At 44.4% G+C, this 15949-nt stretch overlaps 2 protein-coding genes across 2 annotated transcripts in view; one reads left to right on the top strand and one right to left on the bottom strand.

Annotated features, from left to right (window-relative positions):
• The window catches only part of Atg4a (autophagy related 4A cysteine peptidase), a 53208-nt gene extending 42859 nt beyond the window's left edge, over positions 1-10349 (top strand). The window contains exons 9-14 of the mRNA XM_051141861.1: positions 667-854; positions 983-1061; positions 4729-4874; positions 6441-6497; positions 9266-9374; positions 10047-10349. Coding sequence (XP_050997818.1) covers positions 667-854; positions 983-1061; positions 4729-4874; positions 6441-6497; positions 9266-9374; positions 10047-10117 — 650 coding nt within the window. The 3' untranslated portion in view covers positions 10118-10349. The remainder of the gene's footprint in view (positions 1-666; positions 855-982; positions 1062-4728; positions 4875-6440; positions 6498-9265; positions 9375-10046) is intronic.
• Positions 10350-12261: 1912 nt separating this feature from the next.
• The window catches only part of Col4a6 (collagen type IV alpha 6 chain), a 290619-nt gene continuing 286931 nt past the window's right edge, over positions 12262-15949 (bottom strand). Inside the window, exons 44-45 of the mRNA XM_051141160.1 lie at positions 15326-15612; positions 12262-13617 (exon numbers count right to left, since the gene is read on the bottom strand). Coding sequence (XP_050997117.1) covers positions 13360-13617; positions 15326-15612 — 545 coding nt within the window. The 3' untranslated portion in view covers positions 12262-13359. The remainder of the gene's footprint in view (positions 13618-15325; positions 15613-15949) is intronic.

Here is a 15949-nt window from a genome sequence, read left to right on the forward strand (position 1 = left end):
CCCCATCCAGGGGATGTGGTCAGAAGAGGGGCAGCAGAGTTCATGTGAGAGCCAGGTCTCACTCTCCACTCACTGGTGGAGAATATTCTGTTCATCGGCTAGGTCACCAGGAGAATATAGGCAGTAAACTTCGAAACTTTTCTAATTCAGAAATCTGGAGCTCAACAGATGCTGTGGCCTGCTCCACAGGGACAGGGAAGCCTAGGAGAGCAGAGTGGAAAAACTTCTCAAAGCCGTGCCATACCTTTCACTGCAGGAGCTCTGCTGTATATAATATGTTGAATCACATGTAGATGGGTCAAAGAGGCTGGCCATTGCTGAGGCCTGCTTTCTCTGCCATTAAGATTAGGAAAACCCAACGATGCATACAGTCCCTGACTCCAAGGTCCTCAGACTGAGAAATGAGATTCTTGGAATGAGTCCAGAAGATCTGTTGGACACTGAGCCCTTGCTCAGCAAGGGCTCAGTGTCCAACATGAAGAGCAGGGATCTGAAGGAATAGCCTGAACTCCCTGTGGGAAGTGGAGCTGGCTGGTCCCCGATGGCAAAGGAGAGGGCCTTTCAGGCAGGGAGGACAGCATGAGAGGTCCCTCTGTTTTACCTTTGAAAAAGGCCCTGGTACTAGATACTCCCGACTCATCCAGATCTCTTGCCTTTTGTTTCTAGAGAAAATGTGCTGTGTTCTTCCTGTGGGTGCTGACACAGCTGCAGAGAGCCTTCCTGATCCTCTGACTGCTTCCAGTCAGAGACAAGGCACCTCTGCCACATGTCCAGCCTGGAAACCCCTGCTGCTCATTGTGCCCCTTCGCCTGGGCATAAACCAAATCAATCCTGTGTACATTGAAGCATTCAAAGTAAGTCCCCTCCCCTTTTTTTTCTTGAACCCATTGCTGCCTGCCCATCACATCACCATGTCAGCACAGAGATCCGTGAGCAGCAGTCCACAAGTGAGTTGAGAATCTTGCATTCTCTTTCCCTTTAGGAGTGTTTTAAGATGCCACAGTCATTAGGGGCTTTAGGAGGAAAGCCAAATAACGCCTATTATTTCATAGGATTCTTAGGTAAGAAAGAATGACTTGCAAGTAAGTTGTCATGGGCTAGGGAAGGGTGTGGGGCAAAGGTGTTCATGGGATACAGGAAGTTCCTGTGAGTGGGCATTGTTTTAGCCTAGGGATACGGTGGCCTTTGGTCAGTTCCTTCTGTCTCCAACCTGGTCTATACAGAATAATTCTTGCTTCCTTGTAAATGATGGACACCAGGTCCCATTAATGCATATGCTTCTGCTTCTTGATGGGATAGTTTTGCTCTTTCCTTCTGGTTAGACACAAGGTCACAGCATTGCTCCAGGATGGTCCTCTCTTGCATGTGGGTACCTTGGCTTTGTTGATCTCCTTCTTATTGAAGTTCAGCCTTGGAGCATCCACTGGTTTCCCAGGTCACCATGAAGAGACTTGCTGTCTCATTATTCAGATTCATGAGTGTGTAGGAATTGGAAGTTGCAAAGACAGAATTGTGCCTTTCCCAATAGTGTGACTAAGCCTTAAAACCACGAACTTCTACAGTTTGGGGGTGGGCACTGGATCTCTATAAGTTTAAGCTCAGGCTTGCTTTGAGAACCTATTGAGATACAGACTCAGTAAAGTCTAACATGAGATTTGCTTTTCAAGGGGGGTTTTCGGGGCTGCTGCTGGTCCATGCTTTAAGAACCAGGACACCTGATGAGTCCTGAAGAGTATGAGGAAAGCAGAGATGTAATCAGACAGATTTGGCAAAAGATGTTCTCTTGTGGAAATGGAGTGGTCAGACGGTGGGATTCAAGAAAGTCATGAACTTAGACTGGTTACCAGGCAAGAAGAGACAGAGTAGAATATGCAGAGAACAGGGTAGAGAGGGCATTGGTCACCTCCCCTAATCATTCTTTGGAGAGTGGGCAGGTGGGATGGCCATATACATAACCGACTTGGCCCACCAGTCCCTTGCTAGCTAGTGGCTTGACTGCTGGAGAACGATAAAAACTCAGGCTTCGGGTTCTCTCCTTTAAAACAAGCTAATACTTGACTCCCTGTTATGTCATCTTATGGTAAACTAGTTGGCAAAGAGTTACACATATAGTAGTAAGTGTTCACCCAATTCCCCTTGTCTTTCTTGTGGGGCTTGCCACACAGCTTTCTCTGTTTCTGTAATGCTGCCATCTATTGGTCCAGCCTTAAAACTACAACTTAATGGAAAATCCGGAGCTCATAACATTTTATTTTTCTAAGTACAAAACCCACTATTTGGAGCTATGCACATTCAGATGCCCTCTTTGTCTAAACTTTGGAGTTCCTGTCAAAAAAGTAATAAAAATATATACAGTCATGACTATCACTTTGTATCTGTGGACTTCTCATGGATAGAGCTGACTAACCATGGACTAGAAATATTTGTGGGAAAAGTCGATACTGAACATGTCTATATTTTCCTCCTCATCATTTAGCACCCCTGACACACCACACACACACACACACACACACACACACACACACACACACACACACACACACACAGAGAGAGAGAGAGAGAGAGAGAGAGAGAGAGAGAGAGAGAGAGAGAGAGAGAGAGAGAGAGAGAGAGAGAGAGAGAGACTATTATTTTCATTTTACAGAAAGTAAAAAGAAGATTAAGAGAGATTATTTTCTCAATCTCACCTAGCTAACAAGGATTTGATCCCAATTTGGTCATCTCTGCATCTCTCTCCACCCCTGATTTTTTTTCCCAGGGCCCTCCTGCCAAGTGGGCAGCTGGAGAAGATCTAGCTGTGGGAGGCAGTTCTGGCCTTGTTGCTTCTCTGGCTGTCAGATTTTACTTGCTTGGGAAGAGGGAACTGTTGGTTATTTGCTCTTGGATACAGGTTGCCATGTGGCGAGTCAGAGTTATCCCTGGTCTGTGCAGATGGTTGACCAGCCTGCCTCTTCCCCACGGACCTCAGGGGAGACCCTTCGATATAGTCTCAACGACAGTTTTTGGAAGTCATGCGTCTTCTGCTGTGCCTCTTATAGATGCTCTCAGAAAAGAGGCAGCCTGAAAAGCTGCCCCCTCCCCACTCATGGGCAAAGGTCATAGTCTGTACTCTGACAAGCTAATATCATTCCCAACACTTTAACTTAAAGGCACTCGGGTGGCTGGCTGGGTTCTACTTGTCTTGGGATTTTTATCTTTATGTCTCCAACTTTCCTGCCCATTCCAAGTACCTTTTGGTAAGGTCCTAGGCAGGCTTCATGCTGAGGATCCTGGGTTGCTGCTCTTCACTGTGATCTGAGGCAATTTTGCTACTTTTTCCATTCACCTTAGTCTAAGTGACAAATTTTTACCTTGAGTTTCATGTGGCAAATCAGACGGAGATGCTGATTTCCATACTCCTTAGCTATCAATTTGTGAGTAAATATGTCTGACTCAAAAGCGAGATAATTAAGGTGGCTTTATATTGGGGATTATATTGCCTACATTTCACAGAGGTGAACATTTCTGGTGCCAATAGAAAACAAGATTGTTTCGAAGGAGAATGATTTAAGTGCTTTGTCTTTATGCAAGAGAATAGTTAAACTTTTCACCAGTCATCAGGAGCATATTCTTTGCCAGTAAATCACATAGCTGTGCCCTCCTGCGTGGAATTCCAAAGGCTTTGGGGGACATTTTCTTGCTGCCAGCAAATAATCTTTTGTCACCTAAAACAGTTGAGAACATAGAGACCCAGATGGCCTTGGGTGCTCCCCGAGGCATTTATGTCTACCTAGCAACATAAGAACTGTCTGCCCTCTAACCATCCATCAAGGTAGGCATTTCATCATCCCAGTCTCCTCCAGGGTCATGGTGAGGTTGAGCTTTTGCAGTTTAGTGAAACATGGATTTTTCTCTTACCTGTGAAACGCGGTCATCTTGGATTTAGGTTTTGGTAGAATGTTTGCAAAGTACATACAAAGACTTGAGTTTGATTCCCAGCAAAACACACACACACACACACACACACACACACACACACACACACACACGTCAGTTAGTCATTCCAAGTAGGTTTTTTTTTTTTTCAGTAAGTTTCATCTATGCCGATATTTAAATGACAGGCTGTCTTTTCTGATGGGAAATGACCGGCTTGCTCACAGTGACTAACCCACTAGCTAATTGCTAATCACGAACAGGCATTGGGTCACTGGGATCTGAGCCATAGACATTAGCATCCCTGTTAGGTGTGGGTAGAATTTCCTTTGGAGGCCAAGGTGTTTTCCATTTGGAGAGAGATGCTCTCTAATATGGATCTGAGAACCAGTGCTGTATCTCTCAAGATGCTTTCCAATGCTGAAAGATGTAGAATGCCCCCTAGCGGCATTGGAGGTCACAGTTTGGGGGAGTCTCCTATCACCTCTTTGCAACTGCTGCTCACAGAGCCTGCCATGTCATCCTGTGTTCTCTCATTCCCACCTTTCCTAAACCTGTCCTCTTTCATTCTGGGACCTGGATGTAGAGGAGATGTGTTAGGTAAAGTCTTCTCTCTTAATGATTAGGTGTTGGCACATGTGGCTTTTCTCAAGCATGCTGACCCTGGCTTTGGGCTTCCTGCCATCCCATTTTTCATTGTCATGAGGGAAGGGGTTAGGAGAACCAGAGGTAGGGTTGGGAAAAGCTCATTCTTAAGATAGCGATGGGGCCAGAGCCACTGGTTCTTCAAAGGTTAAACATGCCTTCATAAAACAGGTGATGAGCTGATTTTCTTGGACCCTCACACAACCCAGACCTTTGTTGACACTGAAGAGAGTGGACGAGTAGATGACCAGACTTTCCATTGCCTGCAGTCTCCACAGCGGATGAGTATCCTGAACTTGGATCCTTCTGTGGCCTTGGTGGGTATTCGAAGGAGCTCTGATGGTCACCTATTAAAAGAAGTTCCTTGACAGTTGCCCAAGTTGTTAGGTAGCATAGCAGGAGTGCATTTGCTCAGCGTCCCCCACCCCCCTCGAATGAGGCACTGTGATAGCATGGGTAAAGAATGGAGCCTGGCCATTGAGTGGAGAGTGGGGACTGACTTTCACACGAACTCTGGTGCCCCATATTTGATCATGTCCCCTGGATGGGGAGACCTGGTAGCACTCAGAGGAAGGATAGCAGGCTACCAAGAAGAGACTTGATATCCTATGAGCATATACAGGGGGAGGAGGTCCCCATCAGTCACAGACATAGGGGAGGGGAATAGGGTGAAAGCGGGAGGGAGGGAAGAATGGGAGGATACAAAGGATGGGGTAACTATTGAGATATAATATGAATGAATTAATAAAAAATAAAAGTTAAAAAAAAAAAAAAGAATGGAGCCTGGAACCAAACTGCTCAAGTTAGGACCCGAACTCTGCTACTGAACTCTGTAGGAAAAGTCACTTAGCCCTTCTGAGCCTCAAGCTTCACATGTCTTAAAGGAGGAAACAGTAGTTCCCTCTTGGTTGGCTGTGAGAGGTGTAACTTATATAGGCACTCAGCACAGGACCGGGCACACTGCAAACACCCTATAAATGCCAGTAGTAGCATTAGTCTCTCTCTTCCTATTCCTTATTGCTTTTAAATAGTTGCCATATATCTATAAGGCGGAAAATGATTAGGAAGGAATAAGGGAGTAAGACTCCCCGAAAGATCAGTATCTGTTTCTTGATGCCCAAATCCAGGAAGTCTCAGGTTTGCTCTGGAAAGTGTGATTGCAATCAATATGCATTGAAAGGGTCTCTGGCTGTGAAGTAGTCCTTATTCTTAGGCTCTTCTGCACTCCCATTTCCTGTTTCATTCACCAGAGCACCAGTGACCAAAGACTGAGCATTCCCCCCATTATTTGAGATGACTCCTACTGAGGGATGACTGTCAGGGCAGAAGATCAGTGCTGCTCCTCACAGTTCTAATAGATAATTTTTTTTGAAGAGTCAAAGCCACCTTTTAAAATAGTGCTTCTAGCTAAAAGTATTCTTTGATTCTTGTTTCCTGCTGTAATTGAAATACATACATACATACATACATATGTATGTGTCTGTGTGCTAAATATGATGACATTAACTCCATGCTTTGGAGACTGGTCTCTAAGTAAAAAATGTACCAATATGGAAGAGAAAAGGAGAAGGCAAGAAAGAAACAAGAGACCAGGAGGAAGAGGGAAGGAGGAGGGGGGAGAGAATGAATAGAGAGGGAGGGCGCGGGGACAGGCAAGAGGAAGGGAGAAAGAAGGAAGGAGAGGGAAGGAACGAAAAAGAGAGAGAACTGCAATGTGTATGCATATGTACGGCAGTGGTTTAGGGGAGAGTCAGCCAGCCAGTCTTCCTGTACTGCCAGGAAGACAGATGCATGGGGAGACAGTGGCTCACGGCCTAACTCTGGAACGATAGCTCCATCTTGTAACGGGAAATTCTAAATAGTGTTCTTTCTTCCCACCCAAGGGGTTTTTCTGCAAAGAAGAGAAAGACTTTGATAATTGGTGTAGCCTTGTTCAGAAGGTAAGTATATATGGGTTTAAAAAAAAAAAGTATAAAGATGAAAGCTACTAAACATGACTCTTTTTAAAAGACAACTTTTATATAACAACATGAAAACAGTCTGATGTAATTTGTTGCAAGAGGAGGAAACTAAGGTAGCAAAGAACCCATCAGATGTGGAGAACTTGGCCTACGTTTGGGGAAAGTGAAGAAAACCTTTCAAGGCTGTGGGTATGTCAGCTGAATGAAGGACTCAGTGCTGAAAGTTAATGTTGCACCTCGCCAAGGCTATGAGGCGCCAGAAACGCTCAGCTATAGTAGACTGTTTTAACCCCGAACTGCCCGCTTCATATTGCGCAGCCCAGATTCCTTCCTTACTATGTGTGTAACACTGAGTAAAGACACTAAAGTGTGCTCTAGGAGTTTAGTGATTCATTTCCAACTCAGTATATTTTGTTATGGTGTAGAGGACTTTTTCTTCTGTTAATTGGTTATTTATATAAGATATAGGCATGTGACTACTGAAAGGGATTGGCATTTGCAGAAGTCGGTGATAAGTGATTTTTTCCCCCTTTTTGATATCATGTAAAAGAGAATTATTACATTGGTTTACCAATCTGTGTATGCATTTCCCTCATTGTCAGTCTCTAACACATACCAAATAGATGTCATATATTGATACGTGTTCACTGTATGAGTTAAAGAATATCATAGAGAGTATTTTTCATTTATATATGAATTTAATCTCTTTACAGCCTGATTCCAGCCCCCTCCCTCCTCTCCTCCCAGTCCCACCCTCACGGCCCTTCCCATTCCCACCTCTCATTTTTCACAGAGAAAGGAAGGCCCCCAAGGGGTACCAACCCACCCAGGCAGCTCAAGTCACAGCAAGACTAAGTGCATCCTCCCCCACTGAGGCCAGACAAGGCAGCTCAGCTAGGAAAAGGCATCCAGAGGCAGGGAATACTCAGGGACAGCTCCTACTCCCACTCTTATGGGGCATAGGGACTATTTTTAAAAAGCATCTGGAGGGGCTACCTGGGACATGAAGTTCTTTCTCTAAAACCAAAGGATTACAGAGGCTGAGAGTGTTGTGTACAAATAGAGGAAAGATTTTTCTTCGCAGTTAACAAATGATTAGCCCTGCCATCCCTAACTGAATCTATAACCTCAGATAATAATTTAGTGAAACAAAATATAGTTATAAGTGTTTATTTATTTGAGAGAAGTTACTGCTATATGGCCCAGGCTAGCCTGGAACTCAGTAGGAAACCAGGCTGGCCTCAAACTTATGATGCTTCCTCCTCAACTTTCAGTGTACTAAGATTATGGTTATGAGCCACTCTGCCCATTCAAGAGGTATATTGCTATTGCTATCACCACAACTGTTAGGATTGAATGCATGGTCTTGCTCATCCTTTCAATGTGCCCTGTCACTGGGCTACATTCACAGGCAAAGAGAATTATTTCTTTTTAACGGGGAAAACAACACCTGGTCTTATTGCTGTTGCTATGTAAATATTATTCACAAATGAGTTACATAGTGTGTTACATTTATATTTCCTTTTTTTCTCTTTCCAGTTTCATTACACACACACACACACACACACACACACACACACACACACGCACACACACGCATACATATACACACTATATATATATATATATATATATATATATATATATTATATGCTTTGATCGTGTTGTCTCCCATTATCCTCTCTTATCCACCTCCCATCAAACCATTTCTTCTCAACACGTCCCTCTTCCCCTCTTCCATCTTTATGCCTTTTTGGTTTGTTGTTTATAGCCCACCATATTTAATTGGGGTTTTCTGAATTACTTTAACAATGGCAACTTACCAGAGTCTACCACTGAGGATTATGACCTCCCACACACATACAACCAAAAACATTATGTTTTTAAAGAGTCGTGTTTATTACCTTTACTTTTATATGTCTGTGTCTGTGTATGCTCGGTGTATACAGATACCTGTGGAGGCCAGAAGAGGACATTGAATCCTCTGGAGCCTTAGACACAGATTGTGACCTGCCCATTGTGGGTGCTGAGTACTAAATTTGCCTCTTCTGGAAGAGCAGAAAGTGCTCCTAACCACTGAGCTCCAAGGGAAGATTTTGTTTGTAGTTTTTTTGTTTTTGTTGTTTTTGTTTTTGTTTTTTAAAGACAGGATTTCTCTGTGTCGCCTTGGCTGTCCTGGACTCACTTTGAAGACCAGACTGGCCTCGAACTCACAGCAATCCACCTGCCTCTGCCTCCCCAAGTGCTGGGATTACAGGTGTGCACCACCTGGCCCAGCAAGAGAGTTATTTTTTAAAGGAAGTGTTTCCATTACAGAATGTAGCAAAGCTGTGTTGATGTTTAAAACCAGAATGTCAATTTAATGAATAACTGTATCATTTAAACTAGAATATGTTTCTTAAATTCGGGCTAGAACTGAAGGCATGCAAATGTGTACCAGCATTCTCTTGGGGCATATTTAATTTAATTAAATGATACTTTCAAAACACCTCACCCCTACACTGAGATGAACTCCTTGAGCCCCATGACTGGATCAGTCCACCCTGGGCTCCAGTGTCCAACAGGAGCCAGAATTGAAGTCAGCTGAGCTTTCCAGATGATTCGAGTAGAGCACCAATGTATTCGCTAGGTACTTTTTTCACACCTGTTAACTACCAGGCTATGCTAGGGTTTATATTCATGAGTTGCCAACTAAACAGAAGTGGAGTGACTCCATGGTATTTACAGCTGTTTCCTCATCTACCCAGGAAATCCTAAAGGAAAATTTGAGGATGTTTGAGTTAGTTCAGAAACACCCATCACACTGGCCTCCCTTTGTTCCACCAGCCAAGCCAGAAGTGACAACCACAGGGGCAGGTAAGCAGTTTTTGTAAGCTCTTTGCCAGCAGAGCCATGTGTTGCAACTGCTTGCTGAGATAAAAGCAATCGTGACTCATCTCATGTATGAAAGGTGACATTTCTACTCACCTAGTCTGATCAAAGAATGGGCCTTCAGATGATTTAAATCCTTAGAGAAGCTGATATTTGCTGGTTTTAAAGAATGACAACAAAAAGAACGTTAACTCAGTGTTCAAGATTTATCTTTGCAAAATCAAGATGACCAGAATTTTGTTTTAGAATAACAAACCAGAGGCCTGGGAAACTCAAAAAGTACCTTGCCGTTTGGGTTGGTAGTTGTGTACAACCAACTCACTCTGAATAAGGCTGAAGCATCCTAAGGTCCAGGCCAGCTTGAGAAATATCCCAAGACCTCATCTCAACAAATGAGGAAACTGGCAGAAAGACAAAGAGGGCCCAATGGAGGGCCTTATCCACAGCACTGTGATCAGGCCTTGAAAACAGGCCTGGTTGGGTTTGAGTCTTACAGAAACATTTCCAATACCTCATAGTAGTCCTCATCGTACACCTCCAGACAAACCCTGCTTTTAGCACATTGATTCAGAGTGGCAGCTGCAGGGCTGTGTCTTGATTGAGAACATGGGTGCAAGTGTCAAGATTTTCTAGTTTCTCTCTCCTATATTCCAACAGAATTCATAGACTCTCCTGAACAGCTGGAGGACTTGGACTTGGAGGAAGATTTTGAGATTCTGAGTGTCTAATATAGTGAGAACTCAACGAAGCGGTCTTCTGCCTTCCACCTGGCACCACAAAATGAAGTGAACTTGTTACATAAAACTTTTCTGGTCAGCAAGTGCCTGATATGCCAACAGCATACAAACTCAAAAGCAATTATGACTGAGCCAAGTATGTTTTTTTCAGAAATAAGACAAAACAGCAAATCTATGACACCAACCCATCCCTGAAAAGAAAGAGAAAAATCATGGATCTAGGAGAATCCATTGCTTCCCCGCGTGTCTTGCATGGTGACAACAAGTCTTCAGCAGCTGGAATGAGGGCATTTGGAAGACAGACAGCAACTCCCATCTTGCTGCACGTACCAGCAGATGAGAAATGGTTGGTTATAACTGTTCTTCTTCACCCTTTCAGGTGTGAGCTCTTTGGGGCTATATAGTAAGAAGAAATCTGTTTTCTTGCTCAAATAATAAAATAAATGCATCAGGGAGAAATACTCTCGTTAAATTATTTGAATATGTAGTTTACATAATTATACTTTTGATCAAAATACTTGTCAAAGAAACGATGTCAAATGTACACCTCTTAATTGTCTTCCTGTTTGGAGAAACCTATTCAGTATGTCACAGTTCCCATCCTTAGTGATACTTTTGCTAGATGCCACCATATCCCTAAATCAAACCATGATCACTTGAAGCAGAAGTCAGCAAACGTTTTCTGTAAACGAGTGGGTAGATACAATTTTAGGCTTTGTAGGCCAGGTGGTCTTTATTATAACTATTCTGTGCTGTAAAAAAAAAAAGGCCCCAGACAATATGTGTGTGACTGAGCATGGCTGTACTCCAATAAAACTTGATTTACAAAAGCAAGTGGAAGGCTGGACGTGGCCGTACCAATTTCTCACTTACAACATTGATTTTTTTCCTTTTGGTTTGAAGGATTAAATAAATAGTTTGATTTATACTGTTTTGATTGAAAACCATATTTAGAAAGAACTATTCATGTGGTGACATTTAATCTGTCCATTAAATACAAGTCCAAGACATTTTAGGACTAATAGTTTTTTAAGTTTCAAAGCACATGCTCATCAGATTATCTGTACTGAATGTGTTCAGAGAAGAATGCTGCACAGTATCTATACACTTTCCTTTTGTTGCCTCCCTTAACTTTGGGTTTCATGAGGCTCTTCAATTAGCACTGACAAACTCACTTGTTTCCTGAGGTTCTGTCTTTTCCTTTTTCTTCCTCCCTCCCTTCCTCCCTCTCTTTTTTTCATTCTTCTTTCTTTTTGGCCAGTATGTTATATATTCCATAGGTTCAAAATTCAAAAGATGCAAAATGGAATTTAGTAAAATATCCTTCTCTCCCACAGGTCACATTTGTTCTCTGAAATCTCCTGGGTTATTCTTCTTTATCTATGCCCAGAATTGTTTTATGCATATGTAAACATATGCACATATTTAAGTTATATGCATGTGAAAGAGATGTGCATGTGCCCACTTATAGTTTAGATTTATTTTTTAAATATTTATTTTGTACATGTGTATGCGCACGTGCATATACTCACCCAGGCACATATCTCTAAGCACAATATCTCTAAGCACAGGTGGAAGCCCAAAGTGGGCCTCAGGTGTCCTCTTTCATCATTTTATATATAATCTTTTGAGAGAAGATCTCTCCATGAACTCAGGCTCGAGTTTTCTTGCTTAGGGTGGAAGACAGTAACAACCAGCCGTCACCTTGTCTCCGCTTCTCTAGAAGCTGGGCTTCAGGCATATACAGAACCAGCGGCTTTTTGATGTGCGTCTTGGGACCCAAACTCCCATCCTCATGATTGTGCTGCAAGCACTCTTAATGCTGCGCTATCTCCCCAGTCACAAGATTTCATTGTGTTGAGTTGAATATTTCCCTACTTTTAACTTGTCAGTAAATGATTCCCCAGGCCACTGAAGAACGAAAACTCCTTTCCTGGACTCTAGCATGGGAAAGAGATGAAGGCAGTGGTGTACACAGTGCAGAACACGGGGTGGGGGTCACTGACCCAAAGACTCTTTCCGCCCATTGACTTAATCGTCTTCTGATTTTCCCTGTCTCAGTGTTTTCTTATAAAGTTTAGTGAGAACAGATATTAGAAAAGCTTCCCAAGGAGTCTCAAAGAGTCAAATGTTCACATTCCATTCTTTTTATTTGCTATGTACAAAGCTGACGCCATTGGTTACTTATCTAGGAGGTGATGACAACAGCTCAGATCACACTGGCTACGCATTGCCTGTGTTGGCGCGGTTTACATAGTACTTAAGGAAGTGAAATCACTGGAACGGAGTGCTTCATGCCAAGGGAACTGTGTTCTACGCAACTGGTAATTAAGCTGAACTGCTTCAAACAGAAGGCAATAGATTTCATGACCAACTTAGACTGTGCCTCAGGTCTGCTAAGTGGTGTGTGCTAGATTTTTTTTTATGAGATTTAAAACTGTATTCAAATCGTTTAAAAGGCTACCTGTGAAAGAGGAATTGGATGGCCATTTGATCATAAAGTCTCTAATATCCTCAAAATGGAAGGAGCCAGCACACTGCAGCTTCAATTTGCCACCCTGCATACATCTGGGTGGCATTTGGAGTAACTACGAATTTCTGGGGAATGGGGATATGAAATTTACCTTTTTGTTCCTGGAGTCAAAAGAGAAACTAGCACCTCTACTCTGGAAGGACTCACAGCTCAGTTGTAGCTATCGGGTGGCTCATCGTTCCAATACTACTGCCTGTCTAGATACAGCAGGCTGCCCTCAGCAGGGAGGGTTAGCCCTAGGCAGACTTGAGCTGTCTGTAATGTTCAGCCAGAGACATACTTTTAGGGTGGAAATGCTGACTTTGAGTCAAAGAATGTGTGGTGACTTCTTGTCATAAAGAAATAACAGCTCTTATACAGGGCTTCCTGGTCAAGGCAGTGAGGAGAGCTCTTAGCAGTCTTAAAAAATGGCAGGTTAGCACACCTTTCTGAGGTGGCCATGAGTAGTTGCATACATATCTAAACGGAACATTAGCACCAGATTGATGGAAATGGGAGAGCAAATCCTAGCACAGTGGGCCCATCTGGAGGGCCCGAGGGTTGGGATGACCGATGACCAGTAGTCCGGCCCAAAGGAGACTCTGATGTACAACTTGACAGGCAAATGGGCTCAGGCCTTCCTTTCTCCGACTGCCCAGACTTGTGAGGTGAATGTTGTGAGGTGGGTAGGGAGGTCAGGGGCTGCATGACCGGCAGTGCCCTACAGCTTTTTCATGCAAACCTGGCAGCGGCTCACCCTGGTGTGGAGCTGCCCCGTTTTTAAGGTCTCAGACACAGGCTCTTCCTGAAACTGTCGTCTCTCCTCCACCGTTGTCAGCCAGAAACTGTACTTATTGGCAAAGTAGTGGCAGGTGCCACGAGTACTGCACTCGATGAAAGGAGTGGCCCGGAAGTCCTCAAGGCAGGAGCCAGGGGAGACTAGGGACTGGCCTCCACCCTCAGCCCCAGCAGCAGTGTGCTGAAACAGAAAAGGGAGGGGTGTGCTGTGTGAGTTGTGCCAGGACTCAACATGGAAGCACTCCATGTTCTCTTCCTACAGGAATGGATATATGCCCCATTCCAGAACTTTGGACCCAGGGATCATTCAGCTCCTAGACAGCAATGTAGGACCTCAGCTTTTGGGGCAAGCCCTGGCCACCCTCCCTGAAGCAGCTGTGGGATGCTTCACCCTTCCTCCGGCTCCTTTGTGCCTTCTTCACCATGCCACACAGGAAGTGATCAGAGTCCAAGCAGTGTTTCCCTATCTGTGCCTACCCCGCCGCCCCCCCCCCCCCGAGACTTCGCAGCATGTTTTCCATAGGCATATGCATCTTTACAAATTTGAAATTACATGCACTTATTTTGTGGGAGGGTTGGTTGTGAGGATCAGCCCCGGGCTTAGTGGCAAGTGCCTTTACCCGCTGGGCCATCTTGTGGCCCCAGCCATATGTAGCTGAGCAAGGTTGACTTCAGGTTTCAGAATGAACAGTGCTCTAAGCCCTTCTCTGTGCACTGTCTTCTAAGAAAGGAAGGAGACTGCAATATTCCTTCTTGTGACAGCATACCCCCCAATAGTTCTCATCCTGAAATGATCTCCACTAGAACGATTTCTAGTTTCAACCTGCGCCATACCCTTTAGAGTGACACACAGTACCTGTTCCTGATGACTAAAGGAAGGCCTGGGTGTATTTGACCTAAAATGTCTCGGGCCTCACTTCAGAGGGCTGCCAGTTTCTAAGCCGCTCATGTACTGGCAATTTCCTGTCACTGCGCCTCCAGACCTCTTGTCTACACTGCAGCCACCTCCCTTCCGCGGTGGTGGAAGCACAGGAGGCCAAGAAGAGGGGCTTTGCGTACTTGTGCATCAGCAAGTGGCCAGCAGGCCATGTGCCTGTCAGGTGCCTGAACTTGCAGAGAGTGACTCTTTGCTGATGACTCAGGCTTATGGAAAAAAATGTCAGCTTTTGGTAGAAGCAAATGACACCAGGGCCTTTGGTGATTCACAGAGAAGCTCTGGGCATCCGGGGTGCTTCTGTGGGTTTCACACTGCAGTTTTCCCGGGAGGTGTCTTAGGCTTACTCCTGATTTGATGTAAAGAAAAAAAAAATCCCCAGATAGTTGCAAAATCATCTTCTTGGATTTACTGGTGTTCTCTTTCTTAGCTAGACACACAGCATGTCTGGCCACTGCCTTCACACACACACACACACAGCGGAGAAGCAACAAAATGGTCACAAGGCCATACAAACATAGCATGCTTTCATGCCAATCGTTAAAACGAGATAGCAAAAAAGAGAGAGCAGAAGCTAGATGGGTCTGGGAGGGTGGATGGCAATGCAGGGAATGTTATGTTCAGCCTGATCAGTAAAATTATGTGCTGGCCTCCAGTGAGGACAGCGTTTTTTGTCAGTTTCAGCTAAGATTACAGTGTGTGATATCCTTTCCTTGACAAAACCGAAGGACACATAGAGTAGGGCCCTGGCTTGTGACTCACCTACATTTCTCAGTTCCTATCTTTCCCCCACAGCCATAATGCACATCTTCATCTCTCTTCCTGTTAAACTCTATTTTTTTTCTAGCCGTTGTCCCTTGAGCCTGGGACCAAATGGAGGGCCCTTCCTTGAACTCTTCTCTCCCTACCCCATCTCTGTTTCTCCACAGAGGGACAGATTGGTTCAAAGCCTCACCATAAGGAAGGAGTAACCGATCCAGAGGCTCTGCCAGCCCAGAGGGCACTGTGGGATGGTGATGTCCTGGCTGTGCACGGCGATGGCTTGTGAAGGTGCCTCACATACAGAGCAACGGCTGATGTACTGAGGAATCTGTGTCTGGCCCACAGGCATCATGGGAATGGGAGCAGTAGTGGAGAGCCAGTAGGATTTATCATTGCGTCTAGCATAGTGGCACACTTCATTGATATTGCAATAGATGAAGGGCATGGTGCTGAATCGGGGCAGGCAGGAACCAGCAAATCCTTTGGAAGAGAAGGTAGGCAAGAATTAGGTAAGGGCTGGCTAAAGGGCAGGAGCCCAAGGCCTGGAGGAGCTGAAGAACAGTGCTTGCCCAGAGCAGTACAGCTCTCTCCTTGCAGTCCTGTGACTTTGGTACATGCTGGAGTTTGAGGATCAAATCGTATCTATCATAAGTGTACCAGAGGAGTTAAATAATGATGAGAATCTTCTGATAAAGTGAATAATCACTCCCTAATTAATCTGCTTTGTAAAACCAACATTTAATAGATGGAATTCATGGTTAAGAGTTAGCAGACCTGCTGCTAATGCAATTAATCCTGGGGTAATCATCACTGCCCT

The sequence above is a fragment of the Acomys russatus genome, chromosome X (assembly GCF_903995435.1).
Source record: "Acomys russatus chromosome X, mAcoRus1.1, whole genome shotgun sequence".
Taxonomy (NCBI): domain Eukaryota; kingdom Metazoa; phylum Chordata; class Mammalia; order Rodentia; family Muridae; genus Acomys; species Acomys russatus.